This window comes from Calypte anna, chromosome 4 (genome assembly GCF_003957555.1).
Source record: "Calypte anna isolate BGI_N300 chromosome 4, bCalAnn1_v1.p, whole genome shotgun sequence".
NCBI lineage: Eukaryota > Metazoa > Chordata > Aves > Apodiformes > Trochilidae > Calypte > Calypte anna.
Window position 1 is genome coordinate 17950634 of NC_044247.1, and position 22243 is coordinate 17972876.

At 54.2% G+C, this 22243-nt stretch overlaps 1 protein-coding gene across 1 annotated transcript in view; it reads left to right on the plus strand.

The window, feature by feature from the left end:
- Positions 1 to 4539: 4539 nt before the first annotated feature.
- Positions 4540 to 22243, plus strand: part of SLC16A2 (solute carrier family 16 member 2) — a 33764-nt gene continuing 16060 nt past the window's right edge. Inside the window, 1 exon segment of the mRNA XM_030449064.1 lies at positions 4540 to 4888. Within this exon segment, the coding sequence (XP_030304924.1) occupies positions 4540 to 4888 (349 nt within the window).

Below are 22243 nucleotides of genomic sequence, written 5' to 3' on the forward strand. Positions count from 1 at the left end.
AGGGGCAGGACCAGGCAGTCCTCCTGGCCACACAGCTCATGGAGATGCTCCAGACATGGAATGAACCTCAGGACATCCTAGAGCTGGGATGTACCCCCCGCCTCAAACTGAGGAGCTGATGGACAATTCAATCTGTCCCCGGATAAACTAGGTAATTACCAGTTACTACCACTAATTAATGAACCATGGGAATAACTTATCCTGGGGGCATATCCCCAAACTTCTCTGTTAGCAATGCCCTGAAGACCTCAGGGCTCTTAAACTCCTGACAGCTCAGGGAAAGAAGGGGCACAGCCAGCCCCGAACCCCACAACTCCTCCAGCCCTCCATTGCACCCAGTTGGGCGAAGCAAACCAGCAGGGCAGCTGGAGCTGGGTGCTGGGAGGTTGCCAGAACCCTTCCTGCTCTTTGGTTTGGGTCAGAGCAGGAGGAGGTGCCAGGTGCTGCTGCACGCGCTCACCTCCCGCCCAGGCTGCTGCAAGGGGTGAGGTAATCCTGGGTAATTCCTGCCTTCCATGGAAATGCCTCCAGGCCGAGATGATTATCGCTGTAATTAGCCTCTCTGATTTTTCTTGGTGTTCTATAAAATATTAATTTACAGCTGGATCCTTGCCTCCTTTGTGCGCCGGCTCCAGCTCTTCCCAGCAGCCGAGCGGCTCTGGCACCTCTCGCCGAGGTCCCGTGGGGTTACAGGGCAGGACTGGGGTGGCCACTGGTGGCTGGATGGTGCTTGGGATTGGTGGCTCCATCCAGGAGCTTCCACTTCCCTGCAGGAATATGCTCTTGTAGCTCCTGTTTTAAAGGAAAGACTCCAAATCCAACAAAGCACTCCCAGAAAGTGCCCTTCACACCTCCCCATCTGGACGGTGATGATGAGCAGGCAGCTAAACCACTCCAGAAGCCCTTTGATACAACAGGAATCCATCCTTTGCTCCTTTTGGGACAGAAATAGTGGCTTTGCCCAAGTGCCTGGTAAATAAGATGGCGCAGCAGCTGTGGCCCAGCTGGACCCTGTTCCCCTCCCAGCTTGCTGCCATTCCCAGCACCAAAACAAAGCCACAAATGGGGGTCTATGGCACATCATGCCCTGAAAACCCACCCCCTGCTCCAGCACCTTTAAGTTGCCTCACTTTTATGTTTATTTTTTTATTCCAACTGAGTCAAATCGACTTTAATGTCATTAATGAGGAGGAAAATGCCACCTCGAATACGTTGATCCCAACCATTGGGAAGGTTGGGCAGGGAGAAGATGCCACAGTGTGTGTTTGACCTCAGCCAGGGTTTAAGAGGTGAGTGTGTGATGAGTCCTGGTCTTCTCACCATGGCAAGCCTTGGGCTGTGTCTGTCTGTAGGTGACCACTGCTGTGTCCCTTCAGGCTGTCTCCTGAGTTGTTTATTCCTCTGGGATGTCTTGGCTTTGTCAGGCCAGATGGAACCTCTGCCCTAACTAGGGCTGAAATCTAAGGAGAAAAAAGAAGTGTTGCTAATGACAGGCAGGGATTGTGCCCAGCATGTGAATGTCTCTGCTGGGAGCTGCTTGTTACTGGAGCTGTTTTTCCAGTGCTTTTAGCCAAGCACCAGAAGGTTGTCAGCAACATTTTGTCCTCGGGACAGCCCTACGTGTCCCCACACCACTGCAACACCCACTGAAACAAAGCCAGGGAGCAAACCCGCCGGGAACTTGTGTTCTCCTCCGAGGCCACATCCCACCACAACACTTCCCAAGGTGTTTGCATAAGATATTTCCATTTCGGTCCCTCCTTTCCTCCTGCAAAACCAAACACACATGTTTTGTAGGTGCCGAGCCCTTTGGCAGAGGTTCTGGCACCACGTTTTGGAGGCAAGCAACAAGCTGCTAAGAGCCATGCTTTGCCCAGGCAACCAGAGGCCCGTTGGCCACAACATGAGGTGCTGCCAGTCCTCCAGGGATGTTGGATGTGGATCCTGGAGAGCCTGGCCACAGCCACCCATCGTGTCCCTTACCAAGCCAGCAGGCTGGGGGCTTGGAGCAAAAGACACACAAGGGTATTTAATCATTGAGAGCAACCAGGGCAGAGCAGCTTTACCTGTTTTTTCTCTCAGTGTTTTGTTCAGGTTGTGGTTATGGAGATGCAAACCCTCCAGGTGGGATGCTTCAACCTAAATAAAATCTGGTCTTGTATCAGTGGGCAGAACCATCTCTGGAAACTGTCTTCAGAGCTTTCCAGGCTGAATCTCCCTCCTAGATGAAGCCTCCACCAGCTGCCCCAGTCCTTTAACCCCCCCCTCAAGTCAGTTCCCCCTTTGATTTTACCCCCAGGACCCCACTGCTGGTGTTCAGCCCAGCAAGCTGCAGTGATGCCTGGCACAGCTGGAGCCAGAAAATGCTCCAACAGGACATGGTGCAGCCCACATCCAGGAGAGCTGCTGCCCACATCCAGGAGAGCTGCTGCCCATATCCAGGAGAGCTGCTGCCCACATCCAGGAGAGCTGCTGCCCATATCCAGAAGAGCTGCTGCCCGCATCCAGGAGAGCTGCTGCCCATATCCAGGGGAGCTGCTGCCCATATCCAGGAGAGCTGCTGCCAGTGCTGGTCGGTGGCTTTGTCCCCTGCACAAGCTCCTCACTAACATCTGCTCCCTGTGAGGCCCTTCTGCATCTTCATAGAGGAGCAGCCTCAGGAGATGGTGTGAGCCATGGCAAAGGGCTCTCCCACCTTTCTATCTCTGCTGGTTTTAATCCAGCCCCAGCTCTTCTGGAATGAGCCTTTTTTTTGTTGTTGTTGGGGCAGGGGGGGGGGCTTCCTGAACCCTTTCCAGCTCAGACTCCTGGGTCTGAACAACAAAACCTGCAGGCCATCAACCTCAGCTGAACGAATGGTGGAAAATGGTTTTTGAAAGGCAGCGCAGCAGCTCCTGGTATCGGCAGAGGGCAGTGGAAGATGCTCCTAAACCTTCCAAGCTTCTCCCAACCCCCCCCCTCCCTCCACAACCCCGGCGGTGCTGCAGAGATGGGGATCCGGGGAGGAGACTCCATCAGAAAGGAAGGGAAATAAAAATGCAGTTCCTCCAGTAGCGAGGTTGACCCCAGAGCAGCGTTCCCTCCGGGATGGGGGGGATTTGGGACGGAGGGGGATGATGGCGATAAGGGAAGGTGAGGGGAGAAGGCCACATCTCCTGCCATCACTCCTCTCCAGCTTGGATCTGGCCAACAGTGGGAGAACCCCAGCTCCCCGAGGAAGCGGGTGGTGATGGAGCAGTCCTGGAGCCGGCAGGGAGTTGTAGCCGGGCAAGGCCAAGGAAAAGGTTTTTTTGGCTGTAGCAACATCCCGGAGGGTCTTCGCCAAACCCAACGAGCCACAGCACGTAGGCAAACACCTTCGCACCTCTCCGTGGCTGGGTGCTGCTCTCCAGAGGTGGGAAAAGCCAGGAGATGGGTGCTGGTGGTGGTGGGGGCCTGGCTGCTGGCTCCCTACCCTGCCCCGCCAGGAATAAATATCCCCGGAGGTAAAGAAAGAGCAGCGTGAGGTTGGGATGTGTTCTTTTACCCTGATAGGAATCTGACATTGACACAGCCATTAGGGTAAAGAAAGAATAATAACTTCTCCTTGGCAGATAGCAAAGTGGAAATACCTTCAGCGTGTGAAAAGATCGGCTGGAGGAGATGGGAGGGGGTGGTAATTATTTACTGAAGGAAAAGGCCGAGCTCATTTCAAAACCAGGTGGGAGGGGGGCAAGCAGCTGGGTTTGTGGCTGGTGGGCAAACCTGCTGGGTTTGTGTCCCCCCCCCCACCAGCCCGTCCGAGCTGAGGTCACACACAGCCTTTGGGACCCCCCTGCAGCAGGATGCTGGGGTGGCATTACAAAAAAAGCTCTTAAAACTCGAGGGGTGAGGGGGAATCCTTTATGAAATGAAATAAACCAAACCAAATCCCCTCCCTGGGGTTGCGTTTGCCACCTGCTCGGCTCCCGGGGGTCCCAAGGTGAGCAGCAGCAGAAGCAGCAGCAGCATTCTCGGCCATCGCGGGCCCCCCTGACCCCCCCAAAGCTTCCCCCCCCGGGCACTGTTCCCCCGCTCCCCCCTCTCCACGATGCTCCCACAGCCGGCGGGGATGTTGGGGAGGAGGAAGGGGCTAAGGGGGCAAGCGGAGGCTGCCGGGGGGCGGTGCTGTCTGCGGCCCGCCCCGGGGCTGTGCCCGCCGCAGGATGCAGCAGCGGCGGCGGGGGGGAGATGCAGGGGGGGGGCGGCGGCGGCTCGGCGGGCGGTGCGGGGTTACGGCCGGGCCCCAAGCCGGCATTAAGCCCCGCGGAAGCGCTGGGGAAGCGCCAGTGGCCAGACCTGGGGCGGGGGGGGGGGAAGAAAGGGTTTAAGGAGGTGTGTGGATGGGGTAGGCAGGCGGCTCCCCCCCGCCGCAGGTAGGGAGTGGGGGGGGCGAGCGGCGCGATGGAGGAGGAGGAGGAGGAGGAGGAGGAGGAGGATGGAGGCGGTGGAGGGGAGGCGGGGAGTGAGGCTGCGGCAGGAGGGGGCGGGCGGGGGGGCCGGCCGGGGGGGGCGGCGGGCATGTGGGACCGGCTGCGGGGCAGTCGGGCGGCGGGCGGCGGCCGGAGCGCGGCCGCGATGGCGCAGCGGGAGGAGAAGGAGCCGGGGGCGAGCGAGGGAGAATCGGGAAGCGGGGTTGGGGCCGACGCCGAGCGGGGATCGAGCGGAGCCGCCGCTCCTGCTGCTGCTGCTCCTGCTGCTGCTCCCTTCCAGCCCCCCGAAGGTGGTTTCGGCTGGGTGGTGGTCTTCGCCGCCGCTTGGTGCAACGGTTCCATCTTCGGCATCCATAATTCCTTCGGGATCCTCTACATGATGCTGCAGAACGACCTGGGGGAAGGGGAGAACGACCCCGCGTTGGAGTTTAAAACAGGTAACCAGGATCCCCGGCCCCTCTCTCCCGAGCCCAGCGAAAGGGGTTGCCCGAGTCGCCGATGGGGGCTCGCTGAAGCGGAGTTGGCAGCCCCGGGGGGAACCGGGGTTTTGGTCGGGGGTTCGGATGGAGGGAAGGTGCCGGTTCAGCCTCCCGGAGCTCACCGAGGAGGCTGCGGGGCTGGAAGCTCCTTGTCGGATGCATTGAACCGTGATTATTCCCCGCACACGCCCTCCCTCCTTTCGATCCTTGTAGTGGTGGCTATATTTATCTCCAGCAGCATCATGTGTTTCTAAGCTCCTGGGTACTCAATGAAAAGTAATTCATTGGGAAAGCTTGCCCAGAGTTCGTCCCTGCCCGGTGTGTTTTGGAGTGAGGAGAGGAAAGCTGGGGAATCAGCTGTTGTATGTGAGCCACCCCCCTCTTGGGGGTTTTCTTGTGACTGTTGGTTTGTTAGGTGGAGGGGGTTTTCGTGTTGTCTGTCTGCTTCATCTGCTGTCTCGGGGGTAACCACAGGAGAGCATCTGTCCTACCACCACCCTTCCTCCCTGTCGGATCCATTGGGTGGGAAAGCCCAGGCTGGGCAGGTCTGGCACCAGGTCACAGCGAAGGCAACGCGGGGTCTCGAGTAGCTGCCACCCCTTACCAGCAAACCCCACAAGCTGCACCCAGATGTGTATTTTGGTAGGACCTACAGAATCGAGACTAAACAAACTGCACCCAGATGTGTGTTTTGGTAGGACCTACAGACTTGAGACTAAGTAGCATTCATGCAGGGAAAAGGGACGTTTCTGGCTGCAGAGACACTGCTGTTGAACTTGACTTGGCAAGGGGACACCAGCCCCATGGGGTGTTGGTCCCAGTGGGTCGGTGATAGATACTGGTGTTGGTAGGCTCAGCCTTGTCCCAGGTTCTGCTGCGTCCTTCCTGAGCAGATCACACCCATCCCTGCCATGGACACCCATGGGCCACCTTGCTTTGATGTGGTGGGCAGAGACAAGCACTTGGCGCTGAGGGAACCTACTTGTGGTGTTGTCCTGACTCTGGCTGGGATGTGGGAAACAGTTGGAAACCAAAGTGGGAATGTGCTGTGGAGACAGGCAGTGGGGAGTGGGAGCGGGAGCGTGAGGACCCCAAAGTCTTATTTGATGGAGCAGTGGTGCCCGTGGTCCCTCTGCTGAGCTGGCTGGGGATCCCTGTGAGGAGCGTGGCGGGATGAACCACGTTACGGGATGCACTGCATCGACAGGACACAAATTAACTGGGGAGAACTGGTGCCATCCTGTAATTATGGGCAGTAACAGAGCGCCGCAGAGAGCTGCGGACGTGTGGCCGGTTGTAATTAGGGTGACTGATGGTTCTGGAGGAGTGTGCGGCAGTGTGATGCTGCCCAGGAAGCTCATCTCTGTTTCCTGCTCCCTCTGATCCTATCTAGAAAGCCTAAGGCAGAGCTCTTGAAGGCAGAAGCGGTAACAAAAGAAATTAAATCCCGCGAGTTCTGGTGGTTTAAAGGCTCCATACCCAAGAAGGGAGGTTGCAGGAGCCAGCATCTGCCTCTCTCTTCTGCCATCTCTTTATTTATGGCTGTGACCGTGCAGAGGCCTTGAAAAAAGCAAAGCGTGTGGGTGTGGGAGGTGAAGCTGGGCTCGGTAATTAAATTGCCTGGGTGACGAATATATGCATTTTTGGTCCGGGTTCTTAACGAGGAGGTCGTTCCTAAGCCCCGCGCCGTGGCTGGGTGCCGCCTCTGGGGTGCGGGGTGGCCGGCGGCGGCAGGAGGTGCCGGTGATGGAAGCCATCCGTGGTACCTCAGGGGAGGCTGCAGCTGCGGGCAGCTGGGGTGCAGCGTGGGGCCCCCCTCCAGCCTTCCCTCCCTTCCCTCCCTTCCCCGGGTTGCATAATTTCCCCGCGGCGCTCGTTTGCGTGCAAACATAATCAGGAAAATAGTGTAGCTCCTTTCCGAGCGCGAAGTGATACGGCCTTCCTGAAAAGGCTGGGGGCTGCCCGGCTGTTCGTCCTCCGGCCTCCGTCTGTTCCTGCCGGCTGCGAGCAACAGCCAAACCCATGGGGTCCCCCTCGTCCCCCTCCATCCGGGAGCGGCTCGGGGGGGAGATGGGGGAAGGGACGCGGCGCACACGCGGACACCGAGGACGCGGCCGCCTCGCTCGGCCCTTTGGCTCCGAAACCTCCCCGGGAAGGTGGGTTGGGATCAAAAGAAGGGATTCATTCGGAGGCAAAACGGGGAGCGGTGTTGGAAGGCGGTCCGGCAGGCCCTTTAAAAATAGGGTTCTGTTTATGCCGGAGCAGGTACTCGTCTGCACTAAACAATAGCCGCCCCAGCGCGGGGCTATAATTACCGAGGTTTATTTCTTGTTTGCATTGGTCACGTTTTCTCGCGTTTGATCTCGGGGAAACGCAGGATCCGCGGAGTTCAGCTTTGGGGTCAGGCTTTGCAAACAAACCCTCTGCTCAAGACCTCGTAGAACACATAGGCTCCGGGCTTTAAGGAAATATACTGCGCCGCGTGTGTCAACAAGCAGCGGCGGCCCGGCCACCGGGACCACCGCGTGGCCGTTCGCTGCGGGATGCCAGAGCTGCTGGGGGCTTCTGCGGGCACATTCTGTGCTTTCAGGTTTGTTTTCTTTTGGGGAGGGAGTGGAGGATTGAAAATGGAAAATAAATAAATAAATAGCCATGTGAGCGCTCGGCCAGGGGGTGGAAAGTGAAAAAAAAAAAAAAAAAAAAAAAAATCAAAACAAACCAAAACCACCTCCGTCTCCTCAGCTGGAGAGGTGTTGAGTGATGCTTGATGGTTTGCTGGGAGAGGAGTGGTGGTATTTCCCTCCAGTTGTACAAGGCTTGTTCCTGCGCTGAGGGATGTGTGGGGCACAGCTGCACGGGTGCCAGCACTGCCAGGCGTGGGCTGATGCTGAGCTGAGGGACTGAGGAACCGTCCCAGGGTGCTCATCTTCCTCAGCTCCAAAAGCCACTTTGGGTGGCAGAGGCATCCTGGTAAGCATTAACTGGACATGGACCTTCTGGAATCGATGTCTGTTGCTTGGATGCTCTCCCAGCCTCAGGAGAGGTGAGTGTGGGATGAGCCTGGCCCTGTCCAGGTCTCTGTCCTTAGCCAAGGTTGGGGGTTTCAGCCATGGAGGTCTCACCTGTGACCAAGCCACCCAAAGGATGCTTTGGAGGGCCAGGAGTGTGACATCTTGTTCTTCCAAACACATCCTTGATGCTTGACAGTCTGGCAAGCACTGGGGGGACAGCTTGGAGAGGCAGATTGATTTTTTTTATTATTATTATTTCTTTTTTTTCAAAAGTGCTTATTTATCATTTCCTTTCCCCCCTCCTCTGCTTTGTGTCAATATCCTGGGTACAGATTAACTCAATTTGCTTAATATTTAATGTTTCTGCTGCTGGGAATGGGAGCTGCTCTGGTTTTGGGTGCAGCTCCTCCCAGTGGTGTTTGGCAGCATCCTCCCATCCTTGTGCAGCGGCACGGGAGCAGCTTCTCCCCTCGTAGTCCAGCTGCTCTCCAAGCACCCTGGGCATGGGCCCCATGGCCCTGGGCTTCTCCTAACTCATAGGTGTCCCCACAAAGCTGAGGTGTACTGAATGCATCTCTACCTTGGTATTCGCCATCTGTTTCTGTGGGGAGTTCTCCCTGAGCAGTTGATTCACCACCCTTAGGGCAGGTGAGCCTTAGCTGGAAAAGGTTGGTTTTACTCCAACACTGGTTTGATTGGAGGCCTTGGTAAGAGAGAATGAGGTTGTTTGGGGGGGGGGAAAAAACCCAAAAAAACACAACACTTTCGACAAAACAAAACCAAAATAGTTGTGGTAAAGAGATCAGGAGGAGAAGCTGTGGATGAATCTTTGGACTGAGAACCCCAGCACTACGGTTTGGGTGTTGGGTGAGGGCAACTTGCCTCATATATTAAAAGTGTCAAGCAGCCAGGAACATACCTGAGACCTGGCATGGGTGTCACACCCAGTGCTGGCACCCAGGAGGTTCCTCTTCCTCTTATCTCTTCAAGCTGACACTGTGGTGTCACTCTTTACCCAAACCACAGGATTTGGGACTTTTATTTCATTAACCAGGAGCTGCACTGGCCTCGTTTCACAAGATGGGTGCTGTGGACCTTGGTGATCCCTGGGAGGCTTCTCCACATCCCTCCAGGTTTCCAGCCATCCCCGCCCATAATCCAGCCCTGCAGAGGGATGTGTGGGCATGAACCATACTGGAAATATGGATCAGCTTGGACGAGGATGTAAAACTGCCCAAAAAGGGCTCCCCAAAAGCCTTTTGTCACCCATCCTGCTAGCTGGGGGGGGGAGCAAAGGGCACTGTGGAGCTCTTCTGGGGATTTCTGCAGTGGGATGCTGAGTGCAAGGTGAGATAAAGCAGCCTGGAAAGCAAACACAACACAGTCCTGTCATTAAACCTGGTTCTTGAGGCCATCAGCAAGTGATTAAGGTTATTAAGAGGCCTGAGGGCTGTTTCTAAGGAAGGTTCTTGTTTGTAAAGCCTGCTGGGGCCTCTCAGCCAGCACGCTTGCCATTGTTAGTGGGGTTAATTTATTTTTTAAGTGTCCTTCACCATCCAGCCAAGAGATGCTCCAGTGTCAGTCGTGTGTCTGGTGTGGCAGCTCCTGTAGTAGCAGCTTTGCTGTAGTAGAAGAGGCAACGTGTAGGGGGTGCAATTGGTTTGGGGTTGGTTTTTTTGATGGTTTTATAACAAACAGATGAACCCTCTCACCTTGCTGGCCTTGGGCTGTGGTTTTAGCATGGAAGGTTGTTGGGTTTTGGTTCCCGCTCAGCGGTAAAGGAGCCAGTTTTGTAGTGCCTGGTTTTTTTTTTGGGGGGGGTGAGAATCCAAGCAGTTTGACAAACCCGACCTTTTATCCCTTTAAACACCCTGGGTAGGTGGTTTCTGCCCTTCAGGCTGGGGTGGTTGAGACATCCCACGACCTATAACCCATCAGGTTGGAATAAAGTCCCTGTAGCCTGGAAGGCATCCCTGACCTGGCCGTGGTGCCGTCGGTCCGGCTGCACATAGCTGGTCGTGGGCTGTTGTCAACCTGGCCTTGTGTCCCCAGGGCACGCCTCCCTGTGCTCCCATCCCTCCTCCTCACCCCACGTGTTAGGGATCTGGTGGTTCAGAGGTCCATTCCCGTTTGTGGGGTGGGCACCTGTCAGCACCACACGCATGGGGTGTCAGGAGAGTGGTGGAGAAGGCCAAAAGTCTGGGGGTGCCATGGAGACCCCCGTGCTGGGTGGATGTGGAGCAGGGCTGCTGCATCCCTTGTGGGGGTTCTAGGGAAGGAGGAACAACCTGGGTTTCCACCATCCCAAGGCTGGTTTTGTGTCCTGTAGCACGTGGAGGGGACAGTTCCCCACTGGGGACATCGTGGGTGGCCCTAAACAAGCCCTTCTTCTGCCATGCTAACAGGGTTAATTCCCAGTGGAGACGGTGGCACCAGCACCTGCTGTGCCCAGGGTAGGATTTGGATGACTTGCAAGATCTGGATATAGGACCAGATAACCTTTTGCTTTTTTATCCCAGTGACTCCTTGGCCCTCAGCCAGGCTGGCGTGACGCGTGTGCCACCAGACCAAGTGACACTGGTAGGGATGGGTGAAAGCCCAATGGGGACCTCGGTGGCTTTGGGTGGGTGCCCGGTGGCCCTAGGTCTCACCCCAGCACCCCACATGTGGGCTCCCAGAGCTGGTGCCCCCCTTGCTGAAAGCAGCTGACCCACCTCCAGGATTTAGGGGGTCGCCCACTTCTTGGTTGGCATTTGGGTGCCGTTGGGAATTTCTGGCTTGTCCCCAGATATCACTGTCACTCCCGCTCAGGTTTTAAGGTGGTTTTTTTTGGATGGTGACCTCATGGGGGTTTCCTGTAAGCCGGGCCGGGCATGGAGGAGGATGCCAATGTTTCCCAAGTGGGCTGGTGGCCCTTCATCCACCTCTTGTAGCCAACATTTTCCCTGGGGAGTCTCTTTTTTCCAGCCTTTCTGTGTCCTGGTGTGTCCATGGCGTAACCATCCCTCCTCTGCCAACAGGGTGAGGGCCAAAAGGAATGGTCACCCCTGGGATACTCCAATATAACCCACCTGCAAAACCACTGCTACACCCATTCCAGTGGGGATCTCTTGGCTTTTCCCTTCCTCTTCCTCAGAGGCTTCGTTATTGCCCCTTCAAAGGGAAGGAGGTGCTGCCTTTTGGTGGGAAATGGCCTGAAGAAGGGACGTGGGGCTGGGCATTGCCTTGAGAGGGGATCTCTTGGTTCTCTGTGGGTTCTGGGAGCTTGGTTGGTTCTAGGTTTTATTTCTGTCCCCCTTCTTCCCCCCCCTCCTCTCTCCTCCCCAGCTTCTCCAAGAGAGTTGGGGCAGTTGCAAAACCCCCGTGACGTGCGCCGGGAATTGCTGTAACACGCTCACCGGGCTCGAGCCATTCCCACCTCTCCCCAGCACCTCGCACAACAGGTCCTGCCAGCTCCTGGGGCAGGCAGGACATGGGGCTGCCTGCCTGCACCCCTGCCTGCACCCTGCCTGCACCCTGCCTGCCCCACCACCCATCCCCGGGCAGCACTGCTCCCGCCGCTGCTTCGTCGCGAGGTGGCACAGCCCTGGGAGCTGTTAGAACATTTTCAGGCTTCCTTTGCCCTGGGAGCTGTTAGAAGATTGTCAGGCTTCTTTTCTCTCCCCCTCCCCTCCCCTCCCTCTTTTGTTTGTAGATCCCTAAAAAAAAAAATAATAAAAAAAAAATACACCCGATGGGAGAGGTGCCTCCAGGGCATCCCCTGAGCTGGGGGAGGCAGGGCCTCGGCATGAGTTGGAAGCATAATTTTGAGGTTGACACCATGGCTTTGGAGCCATCTGGTCTCCAGAACTTTATGGTGGAGGAGATGAGCTCACCAGACCCTGTTTTTGTTTTTGTTTTTCTCCCTGTTTTGGGATTTTTAGTTTTTTCTTTGCCTTTGGGTTTGGGTTTAGCAGCTCAGTGATGGGTTTGTATCTTGCAGAGCATGGATGGGCTCAGAGCACCCACCCATCACCCCATCCCCAGGGACCAGCTGGGACAGGGACCCCTCAGCCACCAGTGGCATCCTCCTAAATCCCCCTTGCTGGCCATCTGGCATCAAAAACAAAGGGGTTTGTTTCAAGCTCTTGGCCTTAATCTGCTGGCCAGCAGATCCTGTGCACGAAAGGGAGGTGAAATCTGTCCCTCTTGGGGGATGTTGGGGCTTGCCAAGGAGTCAGGCATTTCAGCCAGAGACTTTATCCAAACCCCAAGAGAAGGAGCAGGAGCTTTAAGAAAACTGGAAAGCAAACATTGTGGAGTGAGGGCTGTGCCTCCTCTGCGCTCTCTGAATCGGGTCTGCTGGGGGGAAAAAAAAAATAATAGAAATAATAATAAAAATCATCTGTGATTAAGGATTGGCTGTAATTACCTAATGGGTATGCACCAGATGATGCCCAGACAAGCTCCCTCCTGGGATTTCCCAACTTTTAGTGTGTTCAACTTTGCAGTCATCCTAAAGTGCTCCTAGATTTGTGGAGTTATTGATATTAGAGAAGTGCTTGCAGGAGGCTCGTGGCTGAGCTCCTCAGCTTTGATGGCCAGGGACATGTTTGGGACATGAAAGATGGATCTCCTCGTTCCATATCCACCATTGCCATGGTAGAAACAATTTAAAAAAAAAAAAAAAAAAAAAAAAAAAAAAAAAAAAAAAAAGAGGGAAAAAATCTGCTTTTTGGGTCTATCAGCCAAGCGAGTCGGGCATCTGGGGACGTGTGCTGGGTGAGGAGGCAACACCAAGAGGTTCCTGGGGGTGGGCCAGCTCTTGCTCTGTGTGTTTTAGCAAAAAACCCACATTTATTTCTTAAGGTTTGGGTAAGCAATGAAAGTGGGGAGCACCGGGGGGAGCTTGTCTGGGATTAAAATCACCCACAAGCCAAGCACGCCGAGCTCCTGAGCCTGGGGAGAGCTTAATTAAAGTCAAAAGGAGAAACGTTTCCAAGCAAATAATACCCGAGTAGTTAAATGGGATATTTTTGTTCTGGACCCAGAATGTATCTTTTTTTTTCTTTCTTTCTTTTTAATTTTTTTTAGGTTTTGTTTCCCCCCCCCTTCTTCGGTGTCAGCTTTAATGAAACCAAATGAGATCTCCAAGAAAAACAAATTGGAGCTCTTAAAAGGCGCTGGGGAGATAAAAATCAATTTCAGAGTGTTGCTGGTAACACCTTGGGTTATTAAAACGGAAAGAATGCTAACGATGCGATTTGCATCGGCCTTTCTTGTGGCTGTGCCCCTGGCAGGAGCCCTGGGGATAGAGGCAGGGAGGGCACTGCAGGACCACCCCCCCCCCCCCCAGCCCCCTGCCCATCACCGTGGCCTCTGGGCTGGGTTGCAGGGCACGGGCCAAAGGGATTGGGGGGTATTTGGTCATAAGTTTAGGGGGAGGAAAGAAAGGGGAGGGGGGATTTGGGAGGGCTTTGGTTGTTCTTTCCCAAAGCTGGTAAATACCAAAAGCTGGTGGGGTTGGGAGTGGTGCTGAGGTTAAATATGAAAAGACTTGAAAAAATGGCAAGAATCAGGATGTGGGGGACACCAAACTTCAAAAGAAAAACCCAACAAAAAACCCACCCAAACAAAATAAATCAGGTCTTGGTCTTGCTGGAAGGGACATTGTAACCTGTGAGAGCTCTTCTGGAGGTGCTGGATGTGTGGATGAAAATACCAAGGTGGTCTGCAAGGTGTTTGGGGTGGCTGAGATGCTGGGATGGGGAACTGGGGTCATCTCCTCCAAAATCAGTGCCCCAACCCACCTGGTGTGGCTGAGAGTCCCGAGTCCTGCACTGAATGGTGCTCCCAAGGCATCCTGGCTGCTTCCTGGGATGCTGAAGGAGGGATGTGGGAAGGGCTGGGGAGCAGCTGGTGATGTGGTTTTGCACTTTGGTCCCTCAACCATCTTCTTTCTGCCTTTCCATGGGATCAGTGGGTTAAATGCTGCTGGTTTTTTGGGTTTTTTTTTTATCATGTGCTTCCATCCTGGACCATCCCCTGGTGGGAAGCAGGTAGAGGAACCAACATCCAGCCTGGCTCCCATCCCAGGGCCAGAGGGATGGGAGCAGGGATGGGGGTGATGCTGCTGGCTCAGGTTTGGGGGGAGGTGCTGGGTGTCCCTCTTTTTGCTGAGCAGGGGGATGTTTTTGGACAGGGTGGCTTCGAAATGCCGAGGGTGATGCCATCCATCCCATAATCCCCACCCACCTCCAGTGCAAAGGCCAGGCCCCATCAGATAAAGCAATTAGAGCTTTATGGCTTAATTGCAGGGTGTAATAACTACAGTGTTTGAGGGAGATAGGACACGGCCAGGGGGTGACTATCAGCTGGGTTGGGTTTTTGGGTAGGTTTTGGGGTTTTTTTTCTCTTTTCAAACTCAGTGCTGCTGGAGGGGTGAGAGCTTCCCAGGGCTCCTCCTGCCTCTACCCTGCTTTGTCTCCTGCTCACTGGGACACCCAGCATCCAACAGAAGCCTTGCTGACCACCCCTGCAGCTGGTGAAAAAACCCAGGAAAGGGTGAAACTGGCCAGGGATGTGGTCAACCCCTTTCCAGATGGCTTTTCCCTTGCATCTTGGTTCCATCCCTCGTGGCTTTTTCCTGTTGGCAGGTTGCAAGTGCAGGTTCTCCCCTGCTCAGGGACATCCTCAAGCCCTGCCACGAGGCTTTTCCACTCTTAGGGTTGCATGTGAAATGCTACGAGGTGGGCAAAGGAAAATGTTGGATTTGGTGACTCCTTTGGTGACAACTTGTTGGGGTTGGTGTGGGAGAGGTGAGTGGGGCATCAGCCCAGGACCCAGAGCTCTGCTCAGCTCCAGCCTGGGGGATCTGGTTTTCCACTCTCCTCATGGAACCTGTGGCCAGCAAGGTGGCTCTGTGATCCTGCTCTTGGGATTTTGGGGCATTTTCCTGCCCAGACTGGCCTGGCTGGGGATTTCCTACCTTGAAAATGAGGATTTTGGGGGTCTGGGTTGGTGCAAGGTGGGTTTCTCACCAAGACTTGGTGAGAAATAATAATTTTTAGCAGTAGGCTTGGTGGAGTCAGGTTAATGGTTGGACTCAACAATCTTAAAAATCTTTTTTCCAACAAAAATGATTCGATGATTCCATGATTCTATGGCTTGTCCTGGTGTCTTCAGGGCAATGAGATAAAATCTCAGGACACATGGGGACAAGGGAGGATGTCACAAGCTTTGAGCTGCAGAGTCTTTGGGATCTGCATACATTAAGGGAGCTTCATGTAAAATCAAATACATTGCCCAAAGCAAAGAAATCACTGCAGATATTCTTTTGTTGTTGTTGTTGTTGTTGAAGCTGTTAAACTCTGCCCTGCTTCAGCTCAGCAACCAAAGCCTGAACCAAACAGTCCTGATTTGACCTCAGTATCTGTCTGTTTAACCCTCACTGCCTCAGCCTAAACTACACCTGGAGACAGGAATAACCCTTATCTACATTTCTAGAGCTTGTTTTTCTCCCTGGGGATGACATCCCCCTGGACCTCAAGTTTCCCAACCACCCTGCCTGCAGCCTCCCCCCAATCCTCTAATCATGGTTTGTGCTCTGCTGGCCTCATAAAAGAAATAAAACCTGCAGAAAAAAAAAAAAAAAAAAAAAAAAAAAAAAAAGAAAATCAAGAAAGCAGTTTTTATAGCAGGGTTTTTCTGTTCAAGGAAGGTGGTTGCTCCGATTCACTGTGGAATGGAGAGGGAAGGAGGGGGAAAAAAGTCAAGAAAAACCCTAAAAGCTGGTGGGGAGATGATGTCAGGCCAAGCAGCATGAGCAGCAACATCTTGGGGAGTTTTTAATAGTTCCTCCCCTGCCAAAGGAGGAGGAATTGGGTCTTGCAAAATGCCAGGCAGTGCTGGGTGATGTTTGGCTCTTGGTGGCTGGTGCTTTTTGCAGCATGTGGTCCTTTCTCCTGTCCCCTGGCCACTCAGCTCTCAGGGTTGTTCTCAGCCTTTGAATCAGGGAAAAAGATGGAGAGATGGAAAGAAATTGAAAAATGAGGAAGAAAGGGACCCCAAAAAAGCAGGATGGTGGAGCCAGTGTGTGAGCAGCAGGTTGTTGGCTGGGTTCCCCTTTAGTCAGGGCTGGGGATGAGTCCATCTCCTTTTCCATTTTCTTATGAATGAGTCAGTTTTGGCTCAGCCCCATGGTCCAACTGGTTGGGTGAGAAGCAGCTGGGATTAATCTCATCAGGAATGAGACAGGAGTCAGCTTCTCCCCGTGGGATCCCCAGCTCCTCCCTCCACTGAGGCCCCTCCTGATGGCAGCAGCGTGGGAACCCCTGAGCCCCAACTCTGGGGGGATTTGGCTTCTCCATCACCCCACTCCCCTGTGCTGCTGGACACACTGAAGCTGCAGGGTTGGGTCAAACCAAGTGGAAGATGCCAACGGGGATCTGGATCATGGGGATCTGCCCTGGGTCAGTGCCTCAGCACAGGTAATTTATTTCTGGGGGGTGAATTTCAGCTTCTGGTCACCTGTGGTTGCTGCTTGGCTGTGGCTTGGGTGTGGGTTGCTGACCCCATTCCAGAGTTGCTCCTTGGCCAGCAGGAAGGATTTGACCTTTTGCCATGAGCTGGAGCAGTTGGGATTCTGGAGCCCTTTGGGATGGTGAGACCCCTGGTCCCACTGCTCTGCCCTTTGATGCTGGCATGTGGCACAGATTTCCAGCCCCTGGCCCTGCTCTGTCCCTCTGTGGTGCCGCCATCTGTGTGTGCCCCAGAGCTCCCTGGCCCTGCAAGAAGGGTGAGCCCAGTGCTGGGGTCATTGCTGAGCTCTGCCTGGGAGCTGGTGATGCTTCAGCAAACAGAATCATAGAACCACAGAGGGGTTTGGGTTGGAAGGCGCCTTTAAAGTTCATACAGTCCAACCTCCCTGCAGAGAGCAGGGCCATATTCAACTAGAACAGGTTGTTCAGAACCCCATCCAACCTGACCTTGAATGTTTCTAGGGATTGGGGCTTCTGCCACCTCTCTGGACCACCTGGGCCAGTGTCTCTCCATACTCACTGTAAAAAAAATTCTTCCTAATGTCCCATCTAAATCTCCCTTCTTTCAGTTTACAACCATCACCCCTTGTCCCCTCACTGCAGGCCCTGCTAAAAAGCTTTCCCCCTTCTTTCTTGCAGACCCCTTTAGGTACTGAAAAGTCACAATTTGGTCTCCCAGGACCTTCTTTTCTCCAGACTGAACAACCCCAACTCTTTTAGCCATAGGCAAGGCCCCCCCCCAGCACCATCATGAGGTGACTGGTGTCCTCCAGGAGAGCCCCATGGACCAGTGCTGGGGTTAGCAGTGGGGTTAGATCCACCCCACACTCAGACTTTTGCATCCTGGGCCTTCTCACATCCCTCCTCACCCCAAAATCATCCCTGGGAACCCTGAAGTTCCCAGGAAACTTCAGCTCCTCGTGCTGAAACTTCTTGGTCCCTGCTCTTCCCTTTTCCCCTGGGCATGGGTGAGAGAAGTTGGAGCTCAGGAGCCAAGCCCAGGGATTGTGGTGAGTGTTACCCCCCTCTGGCACCTGTGGAAAGGGGGAATGTTGATTCTTACCCCTACCCCAAAGCCCAATATTCCCATGAGGAGGAAGAGGAGGCTCCTTGGCCAGTAGGGTGGGACAGATGGTGTTTAAACCTGGCTGGTAAGCAGAGCAAAACCTACCCAGTAACCACTAGAAACCTTCCCTGTGATTTACTCTGATTTCAGAAAAAAAAAAAAAAAAGAACTGCTTTTCTGCAGGGCAGCACATTAATATTTCACCAGGTCTCAAAGCACTTTGCTGCTGAGGCACTTGGGGTGGCACCACCTGTCCCCAGGTCCCCTTGGTCTCATTAAACACTGTGTGGCTCCAGGGAAGCCTCAGCCTGGCTCTGCCCACAGCCTCCCAGGGGTTAAAGCCCTGGGGAGTCACTTTTTTTAATATATATGGAGATGTGTGTGTATCCAGAGGTGCCCAGGGACATATCTATGCACATCTGAGAGGGATTATGTCTTTTGGAGCCCCGTTTGAGGTCTGTCAGGAAAACCTGGAGGGTTTGGGGCTGGGTTCCTGGGATGCTAACGGGAAATGTTGGGCTGGAGAGTGTGGGCCACAGGAAACCCTGGTGCTGGCTGAATATGAGCCTGAATGTGCCCAGGTGGCCAAGGTGGCCACCAGCATCCTGGCTTTTATCAGCAAGAGTGTGGCCAGCAGGAACAGGGCAGGGATTGTTCCCCCTTGACTCCAGGGGTCAGTTCTGGACCCCTGATGACAAGAGGGACATTGAGGGTCTGGAAGGTGTCCAGGAAAGGACAATGGGACATGGGAGCATTCAGCCTGGAGCAAAGGGGCAGAGGGGAGACCTTCTGGATCTCTACAGCTCCTTGAAAGAGGTTGAGGTGAGGTGTCTGTCTCCTCCCAAGGGAAGGGACAAGAGGAAATGGCCTCAAGTTGTGCCAGGGGAGGTTTAGGTTGGAGATTGGGAACAATTTCTTTCTGGAAAGAGTGCCCAGGGCAGGGTTGGAGTCCCCATCATCCCTGGAGGTACCTAAAGCCATGTAGGTGTGGTGCTGAGGGACGTGGGTTGGTGGTGGCCTTGGCAGTGCTGGGTTAATGGTTGGACTGGATGATCTTAAAGGTCCTTTCCAACCCAAACAATTCAATGATTTGATGCCTTGCTCGTGGCTTTTCTCCACACACCCCGAGCACCAAAGGGCAGGGTTGGCCTTTCCCTTTCCCTGCCGAAGCCACCCGGCATCTGGAAAACTTTCAAATGAGACCAGGTCAGCCAAAAGTAACAGCTCGTTGGCAAAGGAGTAGAACCTGCTTTGTGTGGAGGGGAGAAAAAAAAATACAAAATAACCCCAAATCTCACTCTTCTTCAGTTTCCTTTAGCTATCGGATTTGCTTAATTACAGCCCACTCTGTTTTCTTGAGATCTCCAGGTGTTCTCAAACGTGCTCTTTAATGTAAAGAAACACCAAGAGATTAAAATCACATGGATATTTTACCCCTCTTTTGGCCTCTGGGTGTTTGGTTTAATGAGGATACTCACATCTCCCATTGTTTGGGGATTTTTTCCCCCCCCCCCCTCACCATAGGCTTCAGGAGGACTTCCCAAAGGCCTCGGTGTCCCCATGCTGGAGAGCAGCAGAAGAGGAAAGAATTTCCCAGTAGCTGTCAGGAGAAGAGCCCCAAGATCTTGCACCAGGGTGGCTGCAGGTCTCAGGATGCTCCCTGGGTGGGTGCCCACCTAAGGTCCCTGCTCAGCCTCCTCCCAAGCAGCTTTTCTCTATTTCTTTGGCTTTTTTCTTTTCAAGCTGCTCCCTCAAAGGCGGAGCCTCCCCGATGGATCCCCCAACCATGGTGATTGTCACCTCGTGTCACCCATGGGAGGGTTTGTGGGGCTGAGCACCACCAGATGGAAGAAGCCATGGCAGGGAGGTGTCACCTCCTTCAGGAATGAAGCCTGGGGGGCAAAACTACCTGAAAAGCAGCCTGGGGAGGGCCCTCCCTTCACAAAACACCTGCAGCAGCCACCCAGATTTTTTTTTTTTTTTTTTTCCCTTTCATTTTTCTCACCCTGTCTCCAGTCTGGACTTGGGCAGGTTTTGTCTTCAGGGAAACTGGGGCCTTGTTGGGTGTGAGCAAACAAGGAACATAACTGAGATATTTTGATCCTATTGGGTGGCTCTGCTGGGGAGTGGGGTGGGGGCAGAGGCATCGCTGCCACCCCAAGGCTCCCCAATTCTGGGTGCTCACCCCAGGCTCAGGGTGCCCCCGTACCCACCCCAAGAGCCTGGGAGGGTCTGTGGGGTGCTTACAGGCTGGGGGGTTGTTGAGAATCCTCAGCAGAGCTCCTGGGTGCTGCAGGGAGGACCACAGGGGATGTTTCTTGCAACCTCATCAGGATTGGGGTACCCCAAGATGGGGCTGGGGTGACAATGCCATGGGGGGTGGCTCCTGCAGGGTGGGCTGCTTTTTTGGGGTGTCTTTACAAATTGTTGGGGTGTGATGTGACAGGACATTGTTCTGGATGGGGACAATGAATTATTGCTTGGTCCCCAGGAGGATGTGGGAAGGTGTCTTCCCTGAGCACCACACACTCAGGAAGGGTTGGGTCAACTGGGAGAGGATGGAGAAAGAATTAGCCTGGCCTGGGGTTGTTCTTGGTAGAGGAGGGAAGGTCCAGGACCACCTTCAGCTCTCAAAAAAGTTGCAAGAAATGTCATGAACTGTTCTGCCAGCCTGGTGAGGGGCAGGTTGCAAAGTGCTGCTTCGGTTGGGAGAAATCCTTGGAGTGAAAGAAGTCCAGCCCTTGTCTAGAGGAGGTTGGAGATGCTCCTCACCAGAGAGTTTGGAGAAGAGGCTGGGCAGAAGCCAGCCAGGGCTGGGAGGTCTGCAACAGCACAATATTTGTCTAAAAAATGGTGGTTGAAGTTTCTGGGCAGGGTGGAGGAGCTGTGTCCAGGACTCCTGGATTTGAGACTTTCCCCTTAATGCTCAGGACTGGCAAAGGGCTGGAAGTATTTTTCTTTCTGAGTAGCCCTTAATTAACTGCAAGGGAAGGCTGTCAAGTACCCAACTGGGAGAGAAAAAAGATCTCCCTGAGCCTGTGACCAGCCCAACATTTTGTCTCTGTTTGTTCTCCTCGGCTTCTTTGTTTTCCCTTTGAAAAAAACAAAATTAAAAAAGGGTGTTTTTCTCTTTCCCTCCATTTAACTGCTATTTATTTGCTGGTAAGTGGAAGGAATTCAGCTGGGATCAGCCCGGCTCCTGCCAGCAACCCAAGTTGAAAAGTTTCCGTGGGGAAGATGGAAGAGCAGAGCAAGGGGGAGGTTGTTTTCCACCCGCCGGGCCCCTGCATCCCAGCCAGCCAAGCTGGGTGGGTTTAATTCTCTCTCTCTCTCTCTCTTTTTTTTTTTTTTTTTTTAATTATTATTATTTTTATAACTGGGATGTTGACAAGGACCTGTGGGAGCTGCAGTGGGAGGAGCGCAGAGCTGGGCTGGAGGGTTTGCTTCTCACCCTTAATGGGAACCAGAAGATGGCTGGGGAGAAATTTGGCAAAGGAGGAAGCTTTTCTGTCTCTTCCAGCTTGGAAAAAAACATCATTTCTCACCCCAGCCTCCCGGCAGAAGGAGGAGGGTTCCCAGACTCAGGAACTCAGTTTGCCAGGGTGGGGAGAGAAGGCAGAAGGGGGTTTCGCAAGGGATGGAGTTGTCTCAGGCCACCAGGCACACTTGGGGGGTTGTCCCCAACCTGCCTGCCCTCCCAGCTCCACACCACAGCTGTGTCTCCATCGTGGGGGTATTAACCCAAAGGCACAGCTGCAGGACCCCAAAATCCCCCCTTACCCTGGAGTGACAGCACCTCTGGGCACCCCAAGGCAGGGAGGGGTGGGGTGTGCTGGGCATGGGCACCCAGAGGGATGCACATGGGTGCTGTGCTTGGCCAGGTGATGCACTGTTGACCTTGATGGAGATGTCCCCTGTTGGCATCACCACCCTGGCTCAGTTTCTGCTTTGCTGTCTGCACTGGCTGGAAGCCACGACCTCAGTGTCACAGAGCCCAGCTGGGACCAGCCACATGCATGGGATGGGTGGCAGGGCTGTGGGACACAGTGAGGTGCTCCCAGAGTTGTCATCCTGCCCTTTTAGGGGTTTCAGGTGTCCTCTAAAAGTGGCAATGCCCGTTTGGGTCCCAGGCTGGTGCTGGCTCCATCCTGGTGCCATGCTGGAACAGGCTGTCCCACCTCCTGTCCTCACGGGCCCCCAACCCACCCCTTGCATCCTCCTTGCCCCGTTTGCAGACCCGGTGTGGTTTGCCTTAGCTGGGCCATCGTGTCTGTACAGAGTGGTCTCTTGGTGCTGGAGGTCTTCAAAGGGAGGTAAAGCAGCGGTGGGAGTTCCTTAAGCTTCTCCAGCCCTGTCCCCAGCTGCACTGTCCTCCCAGTTGTCTCTGTGCTTTGGGAACTGGTTACCAGTCTGAGCCAGCCAGTTAGAGGAAGAAATTGGAGATGACACAGGTTAGGGCTGGGCGAAGAGAAAAGGTGTCACCAGCAGCCTGTTGAGGACAGGACAGGGGGTGGAAGGGCAGGAGTGCTGAGCTGGTCCCAAGGCAGCACTTTGCACACTTGTGTGAGTGAGCAGAGGGAGTTAATCAGAGTCAAAGCCCAGTGAAGTTTGGTCAGGCCGTGACTTCTCCAAAGGCTTTAGAAGTTTGGACCTGCTGGTGTCCATGGCCAGAGCTGACCTGCACCCTCCTGCCCAAGTTAATCATTGATGTGGTGAT